At 42.5% G+C, this 18,137-nt stretch overlaps 2 protein-coding genes across 2 annotated transcripts; both read left to right on the forward strand.

Annotated features, from left to right (window-relative positions):
- The first annotated feature begins 3,655 nt into the window (after positions 1–3,655).
- LOC141214189 (oocyte zinc finger protein XlCOF8.4-like) lies at positions 3,656–5,502 on the forward strand. The gene is made up of 4 exons (XM_073665415.1): positions 3,656–3,715; positions 5,065–5,244; positions 5,328–5,451; positions 5,498–5,502. The coding sequence occupies exons 1-4, from the start codon at positions 3,656–3,658 to the stop codon at positions 5,500–5,502; spliced, it is 369 nt and encodes a 122-aa protein (XP_073521516.1).
- LOC141214190 (uncharacterized) lies at positions 5,499–17,687 on the forward strand. Its single transcript, XM_073665416.1, has 3 exons — positions 5,499–5,513; positions 5,827–5,917; positions 15,712–17,687. The coding sequence occupies exons 1-3, from the start codon at positions 5,499–5,501 to the stop codon at positions 17,517–17,519; spliced, it is 1,914 nt and encodes a 637-aa protein (XP_073521517.1). The 3' UTR covers positions 17,520–17,687.
- The last annotated feature ends 450 nt before the right edge of the window (positions 17,688–18,137 follow it).

Below are 18,137 nucleotides of genomic sequence, written 5' to 3' on the forward strand. Positions count from 1 at the left end.
TTGGGGTCATTGTCCTGTTGAAAAATAAATGATGGTCCAACTAAACGCAAACCGGATGGAATAGCTTGCTGCTGCAAGATGCGGTGGTAGCCATGCTGGTTCAGTATGCCTTCAATTTTGAATAAATCCCCAAAAGTGTCACCAGAAAAGCACCCCCACACCATCACACCTCCTCCTCCATGCTTCACGGTGGGAACCAGGCATATAGAGTCCATCCATTCATCTTTTCTGCGCACAAAGACAAGGTGGTTGGAACCAAAGATCTCAAATGTTGACTCATCAGACCAAAGCACAGATTTCCCCTGGTCTAATGTCCATTCCTTGTGATCTTTAGCCCAAACAAGTCTCTTCTGCTTGTTGCCTGACCTTATCAGTAGTTTCCTAGCAGCTATTTTACCATGAAGGCCTGCTGCACAAAGTCTCCTCAGTTGTTGTAGAGATGTCTGCTGCTAGAACTGTGTGGCATTGACCTGGTATTTAATCTGAGCTGCTGTTAACCTGCGATTTCTGAGGCTGGTGACTAGGATAAATTTATCCTCAGAAGCAGAGGTGACTCTTGGTCTTCCTTTCCTGGGACGGTCCTCATGTGAGCCAGTTTCTTTGTAGCGCTTGATGGTTTTTGAAACTGCACTTGGGGACACTTTCAAAGTTTTCACAATTTTTCGCACTGACTCACCTTCATTTCTTAAAGTAATGATGGCCACTCGTTTTTCTTTACTTAGCTGCTTTCTTCTTGCCATAATACGAATTCTAACAGTCTATTCAGTAGGACTATCAGCTGTGTATCCATCTGACTTCTGCACAACACAACTGATGGTCTCAACCCATTTATAAGGCAAGAAATCTCACTTATTAAACCTGACAGGGCACACCTGTGAAGTGAGAACCATTTCCGGTGACTACCTCTTGAAGCTCATCAAGAGAATGCCAAGAGTGTGCAAAGCAGTCATCAAAGCAAAAGGTGGCTACTTTGAAGAACCTAGAATATAAGACATATTTTCTGTTGTTTCACACTTTTTTAAGTATATAATTTGTAGTGCCGGCGTCCCTGCCCTCTGCTAGGCAGGGACGCTGTTCCCCTCACCGCTCTGCTCCGTGCCCGGCGTCCCTCTCCCGCTCTGCTGGCAGCGCGCGCTCCTTCCCGGCCACTGTGCTTAGGGCGCGCGCGCGCGCCCTCCCTCCCTCTTAAAGGGGCCGCGCGCGCCGTCCTAAGGAGTCCCCGGCCAATGGCCGGAGGACTTTACCATATATAAGGCACCTCCTCCAAAATGGAGGTGCCCGAGCAATGTTGTTGCACCGTTCTACTCTGCTTCAGCCCTCAGGTCCCGTTGCCAGTTACCTTCCAGTTACCTGCCAGATTCCTGCCAGCTTGCTGTCCTAATCCTGCCTGATTTCCTGTTACCTGCCTGCCTGCCTGCCTGAGGTCCGACGGTCTGCCTTACAACTCCGGTCAGTCTGTCTAAGGACCAACTTGCCCGCTCACCTGGGAGCGCACATCAGCTACCTGCCTGCTTGCCTGAGGTCCGACGGTCTGCCTTACAACTCCGGTCAGTCTGTCTATGGACCAGCTTGCCCGCTCACCTGGGAGCGCTTCTCCGCTACCTGCCTGCTTGCCTGCCCGGAGGCTCCGCTGTCACGTGCTGTGACCACCAGCTATTCCAGACTCTTGCCCGCTCACCTGGGAGCGCTTCTCCGCTACCTGCCTGCTTGCCTGCCCGGGGGTTCCGCTGTCACGTGCTGGGATCACCAGCTATTCCAGAGACTCTTGCCCGCTCACCTGGGAGCGCTTCTCCGCTACCTGCCTGCTTGCCTACCTGGAGGCTCCGCCGTCACGTGCTGTGACCACCTGCTATTCCAGAGACTCTCGCTTGCTCACCTGGGAGCACACATCCTCCATCTGCCTTGCTAGCCTACCTGGAGGTTCAGCCATCACAGGTCGTACCTACCCTTTACCTAGAGACTGCCCCGGTCACTTGCCGTGACCTCCAGCCCGTTCTTCCAGAGACTGCCCCGGTCACTTGCCGTGTCCTCTAGCCCGTTCTTCCAGAGACTGCCCTGATCACTTGCCGTGACCTCCTGCCCGTACACCCAGAGACTGTCCCGGTCACCTGCTGTGACTGCCTGCCTGGTCGCCACCCGCTCCCTTACAAGGACCGCTCCCTTGTATAGTAGCCCAGAGGTTCCGCCTCCCAGACCCGTTACATAATTCCACATGTGTTAATTCATAGTTTTGATGACTTCAGTGTGAATGTACAATTTTCAAAGTCATGAAAATACAGAAAAATCTTTATATGAGAAGGTGTGTCCAAACTTTTGGTCTGTACTGTATATATATTTTCTGTTTGAGGTTGGGGATCAATTACAGCTATTGCTGTGGGACCTGTGATTTCTATCTACGCCATTGTGTATAGGATAATAGAGTATAATAAAGTTATGGATGTGACTTAACTAACATTGTGCAGTGAATGTGTTTTCCCTATAGTGACGAATTCTTGCTGGTAAAACTGTGATATTTTTATTTCATATTAAAACTTTTTTAAAAGTTTAAGCAACTCTCATCAGTGCGATCATACACCATACAAGCCTCTGATTGCTCAGGTGATGCACTGTACTACTGTAGTGCCGTGTATTATCACTGCCTGTTAGTGTAATGCTAATGGCCCCATACACATGAGATAAACCGTTATTTGGCAGAGGGCTATCTCTCCCGACACCCCCCATACGCACACATATTCCAGCTTTTCTGTGGTCTTTATGCGAGAGTCGCCTCCAGACTCCTCTAGCGGACGATTATCTACAGGAAGAACAAACGGATTAACCTCTGAAATTCAGGATGCCAGATCCTTCTCTGCTCTGACATCATCTGTTGGGAGGCCCCTAAATTCATTATATAGTCGACCAAACCCCCCGAAATCAGTGCTTTCATGTAACTTTAGTCTAAAGTGTATGGGGGCGTTAAAAAGTAAATTATTTTACGCTGCCTCTGGCCTGGCCTAATAGACTTTCATGGATTGCAGGCTCAGACACCATTAATAGGCATTTAAGTATCATAGCTACTAGGCAGCCCCATACTATCGAGTACTTGGGGGATGAGGGGAATTCAGCTGAACTTTCTCAAACCTTCTTAGATGCCATGTTTGTTTTTGACAGCAGCAAGTGGTTAAGCTGCCAGTGTTTTTGTTGCGGCTGCACCTGTGCCATCCCTGTGGTGCACATCTATGTTCTGGGGCCAAAAGAGTTATTTAAAAAAAAACAACAAATGTTTAATGTGTTAAAAAATAACCAAATGTGTGTTATTATTATTTATTATTATATCGCCATTTATTCCATGGCGCTTTACATGTGAAAAAGGGGGGTATACATAGCAAAAGCAATTAGAATAATCTTGAACAATACAAGTCAGAAAATGGTACAGGAGGAGCGAGGACCCTGCCCGCGAGGGCTCGCAATCTACAAGGGATGGGTCAGGATACAGTAGGTGAGAGTAGAGCTGTTTGTGCATCATTATGGTGGAGCGATGGTTACAGCAGGTTGTAGGCTTGTCGGAAGAGGTGGGTCTTCAGGTTCCTTTTGAAGGTTTCCACGGTAGGCGAGAGTCTGATGTGTTGGGGTAGAGTGTTCCAGAGTAGGGGGGAATGCACGGGAGAAATCTTCTATGCAATTGTGGAAAGAGGGGAGTAGAGAAGATCTTGTGAGGATTCTTGGTTGGGTGCAGGTGAGTACCAGGAGACTAGGTCACAGATGTATGGAGGAGACAGGTTGTGGATGGCTTTGTATGCCATGGTTAGGGTTTTGAACTGGAGTCTCTGCGTGATGGAGAGCCAATGAAGGGATTGACAGAGAGGAGAGGCCGGGGAATAGCGGGGGGACAGGTGGATTAGTCGAGCAGCAGAGTATAGGATAGATTGGAGGGCTGGGAGAGTGTTAGATGGGAGGCCACAGAGCAGGAGGTTGCAGTAGTCCAGGCGGGAAATGATGAGGGCGTGCACTAGTGTTTTTGCAGATTCTTGGTTGAGGAATGTGCGGATCTGGGAGATTTTTTTGAGTTGGAGTCAGCAGGAAGTGGAAAGGGCTTGGATATGTGGTTTGAATGAGAGATCAGGATTATGCTTTTTCATGTTTTTTTCATTTTACAAGAATTGTTGGTGCCAATTTTCTTTTGAAACATTTTAATATCTGCTTTTTTTCTGGTGTTTTTCTTGTAATATAGGAAAACCTAAGGCCAGAAATAAACCCCATAAAATACTGTACATGTAGACTTTGGTATCAAATAATTTATGTCCGTGGTATTTGTGCAAACAAGAAAGTTTTATAAAAGCCTCAAACTTCTGTGTGTTCATCAGACATGATAATAGAAGATTACAGTTTGGGGAAGATGGGAAACATTCATATAGACAGTCGGTGATGATGTAGTCAGTGACGGACTCTGGCCAAATATGTTTATAGAGCCGTATTAGAAGATGAAGATGTCGTCCTCATCATGAAGTAGTTATTTCTCATGTCATGTGTAATGAAAATCTCCTGCAGTATTGCAAATGCCGATTCCAGTGTCGGTAAATGAGATGAGAATTAGCGTTATGGAAGATGAGTCTATAAGAAACGTATTCAGCTGCCGACTCCGAGGAAGAAACTGCTTGTTGTCTGTGGCCTAAAATATATAGGTTTTATTACTAGTTGTAAAGAAGAAAATTAAATACTGTAAAGTAATAAATCTCATATCTCCAGTAATTGTATTATTCCACTGAATTCTTTATGATGTTACATTTTTATCTTTTTCTCATTCAGGTCTCTACAATATCAGATCCTCTCAGTGGATATCTTCTACAAAAGGGAATTTTACTGATTTACCCAACAAAGATGGATATGGACAGATACAAGATGGCAGAAAAAATATTACACCTCACCCTAGAGATCCTCTTCCGGCTTACTGGAGAGGTGAGAGATTCTGATGACGTCACATTACATCATTCTTATCTATGGGAACAACAGATGGACAGAACTGGAGAGGTGAGGACTCTGGAAATGTCTGTACTGAGGTTTATTAATGTGTTTCTCCATAACCAGGATTACACAGTAGTGAAGAAGACCTCTAGGGAGCGCTGTCAGGACCCTGTGTCTCAGGGATGGGGAAGACCCCTGAGCCCAATCACGGGGCCTCCACCTCACCCCCTGATACATGAGGACATCAATGACCAGAAGATCCTAGAACTCGCCTACAAGATGATTGAGCTGCTGACTGGAGAGGTGACACTGCTGGGAATGCTGGGACATTATACAGTAACGCTATGGAGGGATCGGGGAGATGACGGTATCATTGTATGTGTCAGGTTCCTATAAGGTGTCAGGATGTCGCCGTCTATTTCTCCATGGTGGAGTGGGAGTATTTAGAAGGACACAAAGATCTGTACAAGGACGTCATGATGGAGGTTCCCCAGCCCCTCACATCACCAGGTAATAGGATTAAATACACACGGCCTATATTTATCTGTATGTAAAGAATGAATTCAGTCCCTGTATGTGTTTCCCCCAGATCTATCCAGTAAGAGGACAACACCAGAGAGATGTCCCCTTCCTCTTCTTCCACAGGACTGTAAACAAGAAGATCCCAATGTTCCTCAGGATCATCAGGTAGATGGAGAGAAGGTGTCATGAGATCTCCCCTATGATGTGTAGACGGCTGTGTAGGTCTTGTGCTCAGTCTTCTTTTATCCACCAGGATTATATGGTTTATACTTGTGTAATGAGACCGGTGGAGATGGCAGGATTAGAGCTGATCATAGATGAGACTTCTCCATCTGTCTGTGACTTTTACAATATTTGTTTCAGGGTGAAGATCTGATCCATATTAATACTACAGAGACATATGTGAGGGGTGATGAGCGGTGTAAGGAGGAGATTCCTACATATGACTACCCAGGTGAGTAGTAACCACTATATGCAGAGAAGTCACAGATTCTTCTCAGTCACTAGATGTGGCTATCTTATCTTCGGTGTAGTCCGGTCATATCACAGTCAATCAGTCACCCTTCTCTTGCTAAACCAAAACTGTCCCCATTACTTTGAGCGTTGACAGTCCTTCTGTTGGAGTGAGACATGTTCCGGCCAGAGCTTACAGCCCGGAGAATGCACCCTACTACCTGGGATTAGTAGACGCTGACCCTTACCTTCACAGATCCCTGAACTGCAAAGCAAAATGACAGCGTACGTAAAATTTGCTGACAACATAGACAATCATGTGAAGAAAAATATAATCCGTATGGTGGGCCTTGCTTTTATGACGAGACCCCAGTCCAAGTCCTTTTTATTTATATGCTCAAATATAAACCATAGTCACAAAAACACAAGAAATATAATACAATTATATATTTTCTCCTTTCTTTTTCTATTTAAACACTTCCCTGACACCCCCCCCCCATTAAGAGAAAAGAAGAGAAAACCCTTCAATCAATAATTCTTGCCCATATTTCTTAAATTCTTTGCTTCTACTTATTCCAGCTATTCATTTATTGCCTAAGCTGTTGTTAGAAAATTATATTTTTCTAAGTTATCCAGTTCTTAAAAATAAAACCCCTTGCAGATAATAACTGTGAAGTAATTAGATCCTTAGTAGGAAAATCCATCCTGACTCCTATAAAAAAAAATGAAATGACAAAACAATATTCAGCCTCTCAGCAACAAATGTGTTAACTGGTTCCCAAAATTCCCTAATTTCCCGGTAGTCCCAATACACATAAGATAGATCTGCCGCCTCTGAGTTATGATGTTTTTAATTGTAAGTTTTTGTATATACATATTACAATACACAAAAGTATCCCCACAAGTCCCAAATCCCTCCCGCCCCAACAAAATACAACAAGATATATTAAAGTGCAACATAATCAGTAAAGTAGATTCACGGTTCAGTAAAGGATAGGGAGGCCGGAATGACCTCTAATTGTGCTCAAAAGTTTACATACCCCGGCAGAATTTTTCCTTTCTTGGCCTTGTTTCAGAGAATATGAATGATAACAAGAAACCTTTTTCTCCACTCATGGTTATTGGTTGGGTGAAGTCATTTGTTGTCAAACTACTGTGTTTTCTCTTTTTAAATCTTAATGACAACAAAAAACATCCAAATGACCCTGATCAAAAGTTCACATACCCTGGTGATTTTGGCCTGATAACATGCACAGAATTTGACACAAATGGGTTTGAATGGCTACTAAAGGTAACATCCTCACCTGTGACCTGTTTGCTTGTAATCAGTGTGTGTGTATAAAAGCTGAGTGAGTTTCTGGGATCCAGACAGACTCTTGCATCTTTCATCCAGCCAGTGACGTTTCTGGATTGTGAGTCATGAGGAAAGCAAAAGAATTGTCAGTGGATCTACGGGAAAAGGTAGTTGAACTGTATAACAGAGGAAAGGGATACAAAAAGATATCCAAGGAATTGATAATGCCAGTCAGCAGCGTTCAAACTATGATTAACAAATGGAAAATCAGGGGCTCTGTAAAAACCAAACCACGGTCAGGTAGACCAACAATAATTTTGGCCACAACTGCCAGGAAAATTGTTTGGGATGCAAACAAAAACCCACAAATAACATCAGCTGAAATTCAGGACTCTCTGAAAACTAGCGGAGTGGCTGTTTCAAGATGCACAATAAGGAGGCACTTGAAGAAAAATGGGCTGCATGGTCGAGTCGCCAGATGAAAGCCATTACTGTGCAAATGCCACAAAGTATCTCGCCTACAATACGCCAAACATCACAGAGACAAGCCTCAAAACTTCTGGAACAAGGTAATTTGGAGTGATTAGACCAAAATTGAACTTTTTGGCCACAAGCATAAACGTTACATTTGGAGAGAGGTCAACAAGGCCTATGATGAAAGGAACACCAATCCTACAGTAAAGCTCGGAGGTGGATCGCTGATGTTTAGGGGATGTGTGAGCTACAAAGGCACAGGAAACTTGGTAAAGGTTGAAGGAAAGATGAATGCAGCACGTTATCAGCAAATACTGGAGGCAAATTTGCACTCATCAGCCCGGAAGCTGCACATGGGACGTACTTGGACGTTCCAAAATGACAACGATCCAAACCACAAGGCCAAGTTGACCTGTCATTGGCTACAGCAGAACAAAGTGAAGGTTCTGTAGTGGCCATCTCAGTCTCCTGACCTCATTGTCATTGAGCCATTCTGGGGAGATCTCAAGCATGCAGTTCATGCTAGACAGCCCAGGAATTTACAGGAACTGGAGGCTTTTTGCCAAGAAGAATGGGCAGCTTTACCATCTGAGAAAATAAAGAACTTCATCCACAACTACCACAAAAGTCTTCAAGCTATCATTGATGCTAGAGGGTGCAATACACCGTATTATGAACTGGGGTATGTAGATTTTTGATGAGGGGCATTTGGATGTTTTTGGTTGTCATTATGATTTAAAAAGAGGAAACACAGTAGTTTGACAATAAATGGCTTCACCCAATCAATAACCATGGGTGGAGAAAAAGTTTTTTTGTTATCATTCATATTCTCTGAAACAAGGCAAAGAAAGGAAAAATTCAGCCGGGGTATGTAAACTTTTGAGCCCAACTGTACCATTTGTCAGAATGTATAATGTATTTCGTCATTTGCTAATATAGTACAAATAACATCGATATCACATGTATACCTTCAGGAATTCTATATTATAGGATTTAGAAGCTTAAAAGAGACCTGGACATTATCTTTGCAGTTCTCGCGAAGCACAACCGGATCTATCAATCCAAAAGGCCCATCGTTTATCAAATTTAGTGATAGCATTTCTCTTGAGATATTTCTTTCCAAGTTTAGGAGAAAGTTAATCTTGTTTATGGACTCTGGGATTGTGGGGGTCTGGTCGGTTATCCAATGTTGAGCTATTCATTTCTTGGCAATATATAACATTTGAGAAACAGCAGATTTACCATGTTCATCAATAACTAAATCTTTAATAAACCCAATATGCATACCAAAGGAGTGACGTCTATTTGTACTAAGTAAATTCTGTTTATAGTGTCTTGTACGCCCTTCCAAAAGGATTCCAAGTTAAAACAAGAGCAAAGCATATGCAATAAGTCTGCTGAGTTTGTCTTACATCTAGCACAGTGAATGTGGTCTAAGCCCACGATCAAATAGCAATTTATGGGTTCTATAAACTTGATGCATCACCTATAGCTGGGAGAGTCTGTGATGTTCCCTTAATCCCTTTACCCCCGAGGATGGTTTGCACGTTAATGACCGGGCCAATTTTCACAATTCTGACCACTGTCACTTTATGAGGTTATAACTCTGAAAAGCTTTGAAGGATCCCGCTGATTCTGAGATTGTTTTTTCGTGACATCTTGTACTTCATAATAGTGGTAAAATGTATTTGATATGACATGCGTTACTTGGTGAAAAAAATCGGAAATGTGAAGAAAATGTTGAAAATCATGATCCACCCGCTTCTGTTAACATGTTAAATGCTGCTGTCAATCTCTGACAGCAGAACTTAACAGCGCTGCGCCGGAAGCGCGTCACTTACCCCGCCCATCGGTGACCCCGTCACGTGATCGCGGGTCACCGATGGGTGGGCATGACAACCCTGGGTCTGCAGCAGACCCCAGTGGTTGTCATGTAAAGATCGCTATGAGCGCCACCTAGTGGTCGGCGCTCATAGCACAGGAGCATTTCTGCTACATAGAGGTGATCTGTTCATCACCTCTATGTAGCAGAGGCGATCAGGCAGTTGCTGCTTCCAGTCTCCTCTGGAGACTATAGAAGCATGCAAAAAGTTTAAAAAATATGTTTTTTTAAAAATATTAAAAAAAAATTTAAAAAATAAAGTTTAAATCACCCGCCTTTTGCCCCATTCAAAATAAAATAAAAAAATAAACCCCACATACACATATTTGGTATTGCCGCGTTCAGAATCGCCCGATCTATCAATTTAAAAAAGAATTAATCCGATCGGTAAACGGCGTAACGAGAAAAAAATTCCAAACGGCAGAATTACGTTTTTTTTGGTCGCCGCAACATTGCAATAAAATGCAATAACGGGCGATCAATACATCGTATCTACCCCAAAATGGTATCAATAAAAACGACAGCACGGCGCGCAAAAAATAAGCCCTCACCCAGCCCCAGATCCCGAAAAATGGAGACTCTACGAGTCTCAGAAAATAGCACCATTTTTTTTTTTAAGCAAATTAGCAAATTTTGGATTTTTTTCCACCACTTAAATAGAAAAGAATCTATACATGTTTGGTGTCTACGAACTCGTAATGTCCTGGAGAATAATAATGGAAGGTCAGTTTTAGCATCCAGTGAACGTGGAAAGAAAAAAAAAAAAAAAAAAAACTGTGGTACTGCACTTTTTTTGCAATTTCACCGCACTTGGAATTTTTTTCCCGTTTTCCCGTACACGATATGGTAAAAGTAGTAACGGCGTTTAAAAGTACAACTCGTCCCGCACAAAATAAGCCATCACATGGCCATATTGACCAAAAAATAAAAACGCTATGGCTCTGGGAACAAGGAAAGTGAAAAACGAAAATGCAAAAAAACTGTAAATCCCAAGGTCATGAAGGGGTTAATAACCCTTCAGTTGAGTCACAGGAATTTTTGGAATGTGGAAGAAAACCATGAACATTTAACTTTTTTTCACAAAAATTTTAATTTAGACCCTAATTTTTTTATTTTCGCAAGGGTAACAGGAAAAAATGGAACAAAAACTTTGTTGTGCAATTTCCCCCGAGCATACAGATACCCCATATGTGGGGGAAAACCACTGTTTGGGCGCACGGCAGGGTTCGGAAGGGAAGGAGCGCCATTTGACTTTTTGAATGTAAAATTTGCTTGAATAATTAGAGGACGCCATGTCACATTTGGGAAGGCCCTGATGTGCCTTAAAAGTGGAAACCCCCCACATGTGACCACATTTTGGAAACTAGACCCCTCAAGGAACTCCTCTTGATGTGTGGTGAGCACCTTGAACCCCCAGGTATTTCACAGAAGTTTATAATGTAGACCCGTGAAAATAAAAAAAAAACTAACTTTTTCCACAAAAAATGATATTTTAGCCCCAATTTTTTTATTTTCACAAGGGTAAGAAGAGACTCCAAAAGTTGTTGCGCAATTTGAACGGAGTACGCCGATACCCTATATGGCTATGTGCCCACGATGCAGAATTGAAGCAGAACATTTCCGCAGCATTTCTGCATGTCCTTGGCCATAAAAATGCTTGCAGATTTTACACGCGTTTTTTAAGCTTTTTTGCAGCGTTTTTAACAGGCGGATTTGACTTGCATTTTTCAAATGCATTGAGTAGTCAAATCCGCATGCGGAAACGCACAAATAATGGACATGCTGCGGATTTTTCCGCACAGAAAATCCACTGCGGAAAATTCCGCAGCACGTGCACAGAACATGCAGATTTTCATTGGGGACCATGAGGCACGTATTACCAAGTGTTTTAAAAGCGTTTCCGCTGCGGAATTGCACGTGTATAGTAGGCAATTCCCACATGTTTTTTTTTTTTAGCTGTATAACAAACGCGAAACATATGGGGCGGAGACTCGAGCATGTCACTTGAGCACCCGCGATACTAGGCTCATACCCGAGCACCTGATGCAGTCAAGTAGCGAGCCCTTGCGCTCCACACTAGTTGCCATATCGTCATTTTTTTTCTTTACTGCTAACCCTAACACAACCCTAACCCCAACCCTAATCGTAGGTCTAATCCTAACCTCAACACAACCCTAATCCTAATCGTAACCTTAACCCTAATCCCAACATAATCCTAACCCTATCCCAAGGAATCCATTCACTATAATGAGGCAGCAAAGTTACTCTGGAGTTCATCTTGCCTTTGTTTAGCGGTGTCCTTTCAGAGGTTTACAAAACTGTGGCCGAGGACACTTTTATGCACGCCTAATAAAAAGACAGACACTGGGATCACAGGCCACACGGCGTCCACCGTGCCTCCATCTGCCTCATTACTGGGAATCTTCCGTCAGGGGTTCAGTCTGAATAATTTATTTCAGAGATTTACACAGAAACCCCGGTGTAAGTGCTCAGCACAGAGCGCAGGATAAATGTGAGCCAAGCCTTACTGCGATTTTTGGGAGGCAGAATGAACAAATCAGCAGCAGGTGAAGAATTGGTTTTATTTATTTTTTACGCCGTTCCTCGTGCGGTATAAGTGATTAGACAACTTTATTCTTTGGGTCACTGTGATTACAGCGATACCAGATTTATATCTGATTTTTATGATTGAAAGCTATCATACACTATAAGACTTTGCAAAAAAAAAAAAAGACTAGTTTTTGCATTGCCATATTTTGAGAGCTATAATTTTTCCATATTTCGGCCGACAGTCATGTATGGATTGTTTTTTGGGGGACAAGTTGACGTTTTTATTGTTACCATTTTCGGGCATGTGACATTTTTTGATCACTTTCTATTCCGATTTTTGTGAGGCAGAATAAACAAAAACCAACAATTTTATCGAAGAATAATTTTTTTACATCGCATAAATTTATTTTTCGGCTGAGGAAACTGTCTGGCAGCTTGTTTTTTGCAGGACAAGATGACGTCTTCAGTGGTCCCATGTTTATTTACATTCGTCTTTTTGATCGCATTTTATTTCACTTTTTGTTCGGCGGTGTGATGATGATAAAGCACTGTTTTTTGCCTTTTTTTTTTTTTTTAACCGTGTTCACTAAAGGGGTTAACTAGTGGGACATTTTTATAGGTCAGGTCGTTCTGGATGCGGCGATGCCAAATATGTGTACTTTTATAGTTTTTTTTTTCAGAATATTTATTGATGGGTATGGGTACATATATATATATATAGTACAGACCAAAAGTTTGGACACACCTCATTTAAAGATTTTTCTGTATTTTCATGACTATGAAAATTGTACATTCACACTGAAGGCATCAAAACTATGAATTACCACATGTGGAATTATATACTTAACAAAAAAGTGTGAAACAACTGAAAATATGTCTTATATTCTAGGTTCTTCAAAGTAGCCACCTTTTGCTTTGATGACTGCTTTGCACACTCTTAGCATTCTCTTGATGAGCTTACATACAGTATAGACCAGTGGAAATCTGTGCTTTGGTCTGATGAGTCCAAATTTGAGATCTTTGGTTCCAACCACCGTGTCTTTGTGCGACGCAGAAAAGGTGAACGGATGGACTCTACATGCCTGGTTCCCACTGTGAAGCATGGAGGAGGAGGTGTGATGGTGTGGGGGGGCTTTGCTGGTGACACTGTTGGGGATTTATTCAAAATTGAAGGCATACTGAACCAGCATGGCTACCACAGCATCTTGCATCATATATATTTTAGTCCCACTTTCACTTTCTGCAGTCTGATCGCAGGTATAAGGGGTCTCTGACCCAAGAGCAGAAACGCTTTTGTCCCTCTGCTAGCTCGCTAAATGCTGCAATTGCATCATTTATGGGGTTAAAATGCCGGAAGCAGAGCGGGCACCGCTCCTGGCACTGAGTGATGGGTGTCAGCTGTCAGAATCAGCTCACACCTGGTGGCTGTCGTACCCGCACAGCCTCTGTGCGGGTGCGATCCGCCAAATGTAATAATTATTACTTATAATGTCAAAAAGGGGTTAATGATTACATAAAGGAGCCAGAGGAAGGCCAAGGAGTAGAACAATAGAGCTTAGGTGGTAAATAAGTTAGGTATCAGATGAGTATAAAGGCATGTTAGGTATAGGGCAGAGACATATCGGCAATATAGGGCCCCACTCAGATAAGTAATGAAGCTTATTAAGTAACAGGGCAGAGACATATAGGGAGTACAGGTGCCCAAACAGATCAGTATAGAAGCATGTTGTATGATCTTGCCAGGTGGCTTGTCTGTCTGCACAACGTGTGCTGGGTGGCTACCTTTAATGGAGCTGTGAACTGGCGTTCTGGTGCTCCCACTCCTTCGTCTCGTGCATCTGTCTCTGGTTGCAGCTGGAGGGTTTAGCTAAGTTTCCGCAATGCGGAAGTGCGTGCGTCATACCCGCCCACCGGAAGTTGTCATGGGCGGGTGACATGGCACAGGGACTGGGTCTGTTGGGTAGTGCCTGCTCACTGTATGGTCGTGTCACATGTAGCGTAACCATTGCGATGGACAAAGTCCGCGCTTGTGCTGTAGGTTATGTGCGATAGTTTTGTTATATTGTCATCACGGTGTGTGGATGAGCGGCAAAAGTGAGGTTGATCTTGGTGGGGGAAAAAAACTGCTTCTTTTGGTTGGGTTAAATGGTGCCCTGGATTAAAGCAATAATGGAGAGGGATGTAGGAAATGTATGGAGTCTTGTATGAAACTATACAGTGTGAGGGTATGTCCCTTGTATGTACTTAGATTTGCAAGAATGACACATAGGAGCTGTGTGTAAGAAGGGGAGGGGAAGGGGTGAAGGAGATCTGAGTGGGAGGGGAAGGGGTGGAGGAGATCGGAGTGGGAGGGGAAGGGGTGGAGGAGATCGGAGTGGGAGGGGAAGGGTTGGAGGAGATCGGAGTGGGAGGGCAGGGGAGAGGGGAAGGGGTTTGAGGAACTCCCTTGGAGAGGGGGAGTAGGAGTGGGTTATAGAGCTGATCTAGCGTGTCTGAAAAAAAGATCAGGTTAGCCAATCTATTTCATGGTTGAGAGCCTTGAGGGACAGTGTATGAAGGGCGTGGATCTAGAACCACTCCCGCTGTTTAAGGATTTTAATAAGGTTATCACCTTGTCTGGGTCTGGATACTTGTTCGATCACCTGGAACCTGAGTTGTTATACTGTATACCTGGCGAAATGATAGGGTAGTAGTAACCAGGTTTTGCCACAACGGATAGTGGATTTGTGTTTGACAATGCGGTCCCTGATGTGTTGAATAGTTTTCCATACGTATTGTAGACCACATGGGCATTTGACTACATATACCATGAAGTTAGATTCTCTGCAGAATGAATGAGGCCACATATGGTGACAGAAGCAGATGCCGCAGGAGCAGATCCCAGAGGTGATGAGACCCACCATTTGCAGAAACCTTAATATGACAAAATGACAGAAAATCAGAGCAGTAGAAATCCCCAGAAAGTGACTCCGTTTTGGAAATTATAACCCTCAGGAAATGAATCTATAGGAGTAGTGACTATTTTGACTCCACAACCACTTTCTGGAAATTTGCACGCCTGGATGTTGGAGACTGAAAATTGCAAATATATTATTTTATTGCCCAACACATAGTGTTCATATTGTACTCCAGGAGATACACACACACACACACACACACACACACACACACACACACACACACACACACACACACACACACACACACACACACTATAAATTAAGTGGGTTCTTCTTACTAGAGTAATGCCAAATATATGGATGCTAAATGTGGTTTGGGCGCACTGCAAGGCTTAGAAGCAAGGGGGAGATTGGAGTGATATTGCTGAATTGGGTTATGGAAGCCATGTTGCTTTTCAGGAGCATTTGAGACCATAATAATGTAGAAACTTCTGTTTTTACACTGGCAGATGATGGACCACGCTCTACTGGTTCATGCTATGAGGTTTTCTATTAGACTGTGAACTGTCAGTGTCTTAGTGAATAATTCAATGTTATTACGTAACTTGCCATTTCTACAGACAGTTTAAATGTTCAGAAATATAAAATTCAAGGAGATTTTCTTCAAAAATAATAATTGGTTTTATTCTTGGCAGATGACTGTACCAGGAGATCAGAGGGACAGCTGACATCTTCAATTTCTAAATCAGATGATCTTGAGATCCCACAGGATACAATTGAAGTGAATGCCGTTACTCCAGATTTACCATCATCCCTTCACAACAAAGATTTGTCATCGGATTCTTTAAAACAGGTCCTGACTTCTGATTCATTACCGACTACTAAGGAAAATCACAGTCACAAAAGAGGCATTAACAGACGAACTGCTCCTAAACGAAACAAGCCATTTTCACAGTCAGACTATGGAAATAGTTTTCCCCTCAAAAAGTATTTTCTTAAACATCAAAAAATGTACATAGGAGACAATCGAATTTCCTGTTCCAATTGTGGGAGATGTTTTAACCAGAAATCGGATCTTGTTAGTCACCAGAGAACTCATACATTGGAGATGCCATTTTCATGTTTAAAATGTGGGAAATGTTTTGTAAAGAAAATATATCTTCTCAGACACAAGAGAACCCACACAGAAGAGAAGCCTTTTTTATGTTCCAAATGTGGGAAATGTTTTAAATGGAAAAGAAATCTTGATACCCACCAGAGAACCCACACAGGGGAGAAGCCATTTTCATGTTCAGAATGTGGAAAATGTTTTGTGCAGAAAATATCTCTTCTCAGTCACCAGAGAACCCACAAAGAAGAGAAGCCTTTTTCATGTTCAGAATGTGGGAAATGTTTTAAATGGAAAGCAAATCTTGATGGCCACCAGAGAACCCACACAGGGGAGAAGCCTTTTTCATGTTCAGAATGTGGGAAATCTTATACATCGATAACAAATCTTTTCGCACATCAGAGAACTCACACAGGGGAGAAGCCATTTTCATGTTCAGAATGTGGGAAATGTTTTGCAAAGAAATCAAATCTTATCAAGCATCTGCGAACTCACACAGGGGAGAAGCCATTTCCATGTTCAGAATGTGGGAAATGTTTTGTAAATAAATCAGATCTTATCAGACATCACAAAACTCACACAGGGGAGAAGCCTTTTTTATGTTCAGAATGTGGAAAATGTTTTAAACATGAATCAGATGTTGTTAAACACCAAAGAACCCACACAGGGGAGAGGCCATTTTCATGTTCAGAATGTGGGAAATGTTTTATAGCGACATCAAATCTAATCAGACATCAGAGAACCCACACAGGGGAGAAGCCATTTTCATGTTCAGAATGTGGAAAATGTTTTAACCAGAAATGTTATTTTGTTAAGCACCAGAGAACCCACACAGGGGAGAAGCCTTTTTCATGTTCAGATTGTGGGAAATGTTTTAACCAGAAATCAAATCTTATCAAACATCAAAGAACTCACACAGGGGAGAAGCCATTTTCATGTTCAGAATGTGGGAAATATTTTACACGGAAATCAACTCTTAATAAACATCAGAGAAGTCACACAGGGGAGAAGCCTTTTTCATGTTCAGAATGTGAGAAATGTTTTAACCAGAAATCAAATCTTATCCAACATCAAAGAACTCACACAGGGGAGAAGCCTTTTTCATGTTCAGAATGTGGGAAATGTTTTAACCAGAAATCAAATCTTATCAAACATCAAAGAACTCACACAGGGGAGAAGCCATTTTCATGTTCAGAATGTGGGAAATATTTTACACGGAAATCAACTCTTAATAAACATCAGAGAAGTCACACAGGGGAGAAGCCTCTTTCATGTTCAAAATGTGGGAAATGTTTTAACCAGAAAGCGCATGTTGATAGCCACGAGAGAACCCACACAGGGGAGAATGACTCAACTACACCCAACTGGTCTCTGTATACACTAGAAAGGCCTTAGCTGCACAACTTAAAACACCACCTCGGACCTAACTACCAAATAGACAGTTGAGGAGTTTCTCGTATTTCCTGAGGAACCAGAGGGGAGTCTGCAACACACTGTCAACAAGGGGAAAGAAAAGTGTGACATAAGATATGAAAAACCCTGAGTGAGAAACTAAAACACATTCATATAGGGCAAAGAAGGCAAGCTAATGAGAACCAAAAATAAAAGGAGCAAGTATAACTTCCCAGAAACCTAACAGTGGTAGAAGGAAAAGGTACTGGGAGAGAAAGCAAACAGACCAGGAGGATTATTTCACCTTTGTGGTGAAAATTACAAAATTCATCTTCGCCCACAATTATTAGAATTTGATAACATAACAATATATATCTACAAGAGACTGGTACAGCAATAGGAAGTAACATGGCTCCACAGTACGCAAATCTTTTAATGGCCAAGCTTGAAAGTGACTTCTTGTCCACATGTCCCATCAGGGCTCTTGCCTACTACCATTACTTTGATGATATTTTAATCATCTGGACGGAATCTGAGCAACAGCTTAAGACGTTCCATGAACACTTTAATTAATTTTATCTCACCATTGTTAAATATTAATTATGGATATTCATTTTATTC

The sequence above is a fragment of the Phyllobates terribilis genome, unplaced genomic scaffold (genome assembly GCF_046119375.1).
Source record: "Phyllobates terribilis strain yellow unplaced genomic scaffold, ASM4611937v1 Scaffold_217__1_contigs__length_3308461, whole genome shotgun sequence".
NCBI lineage: Eukaryota > Metazoa > Chordata > Amphibia > Anura > Dendrobatidae > Phyllobates > Phyllobates terribilis.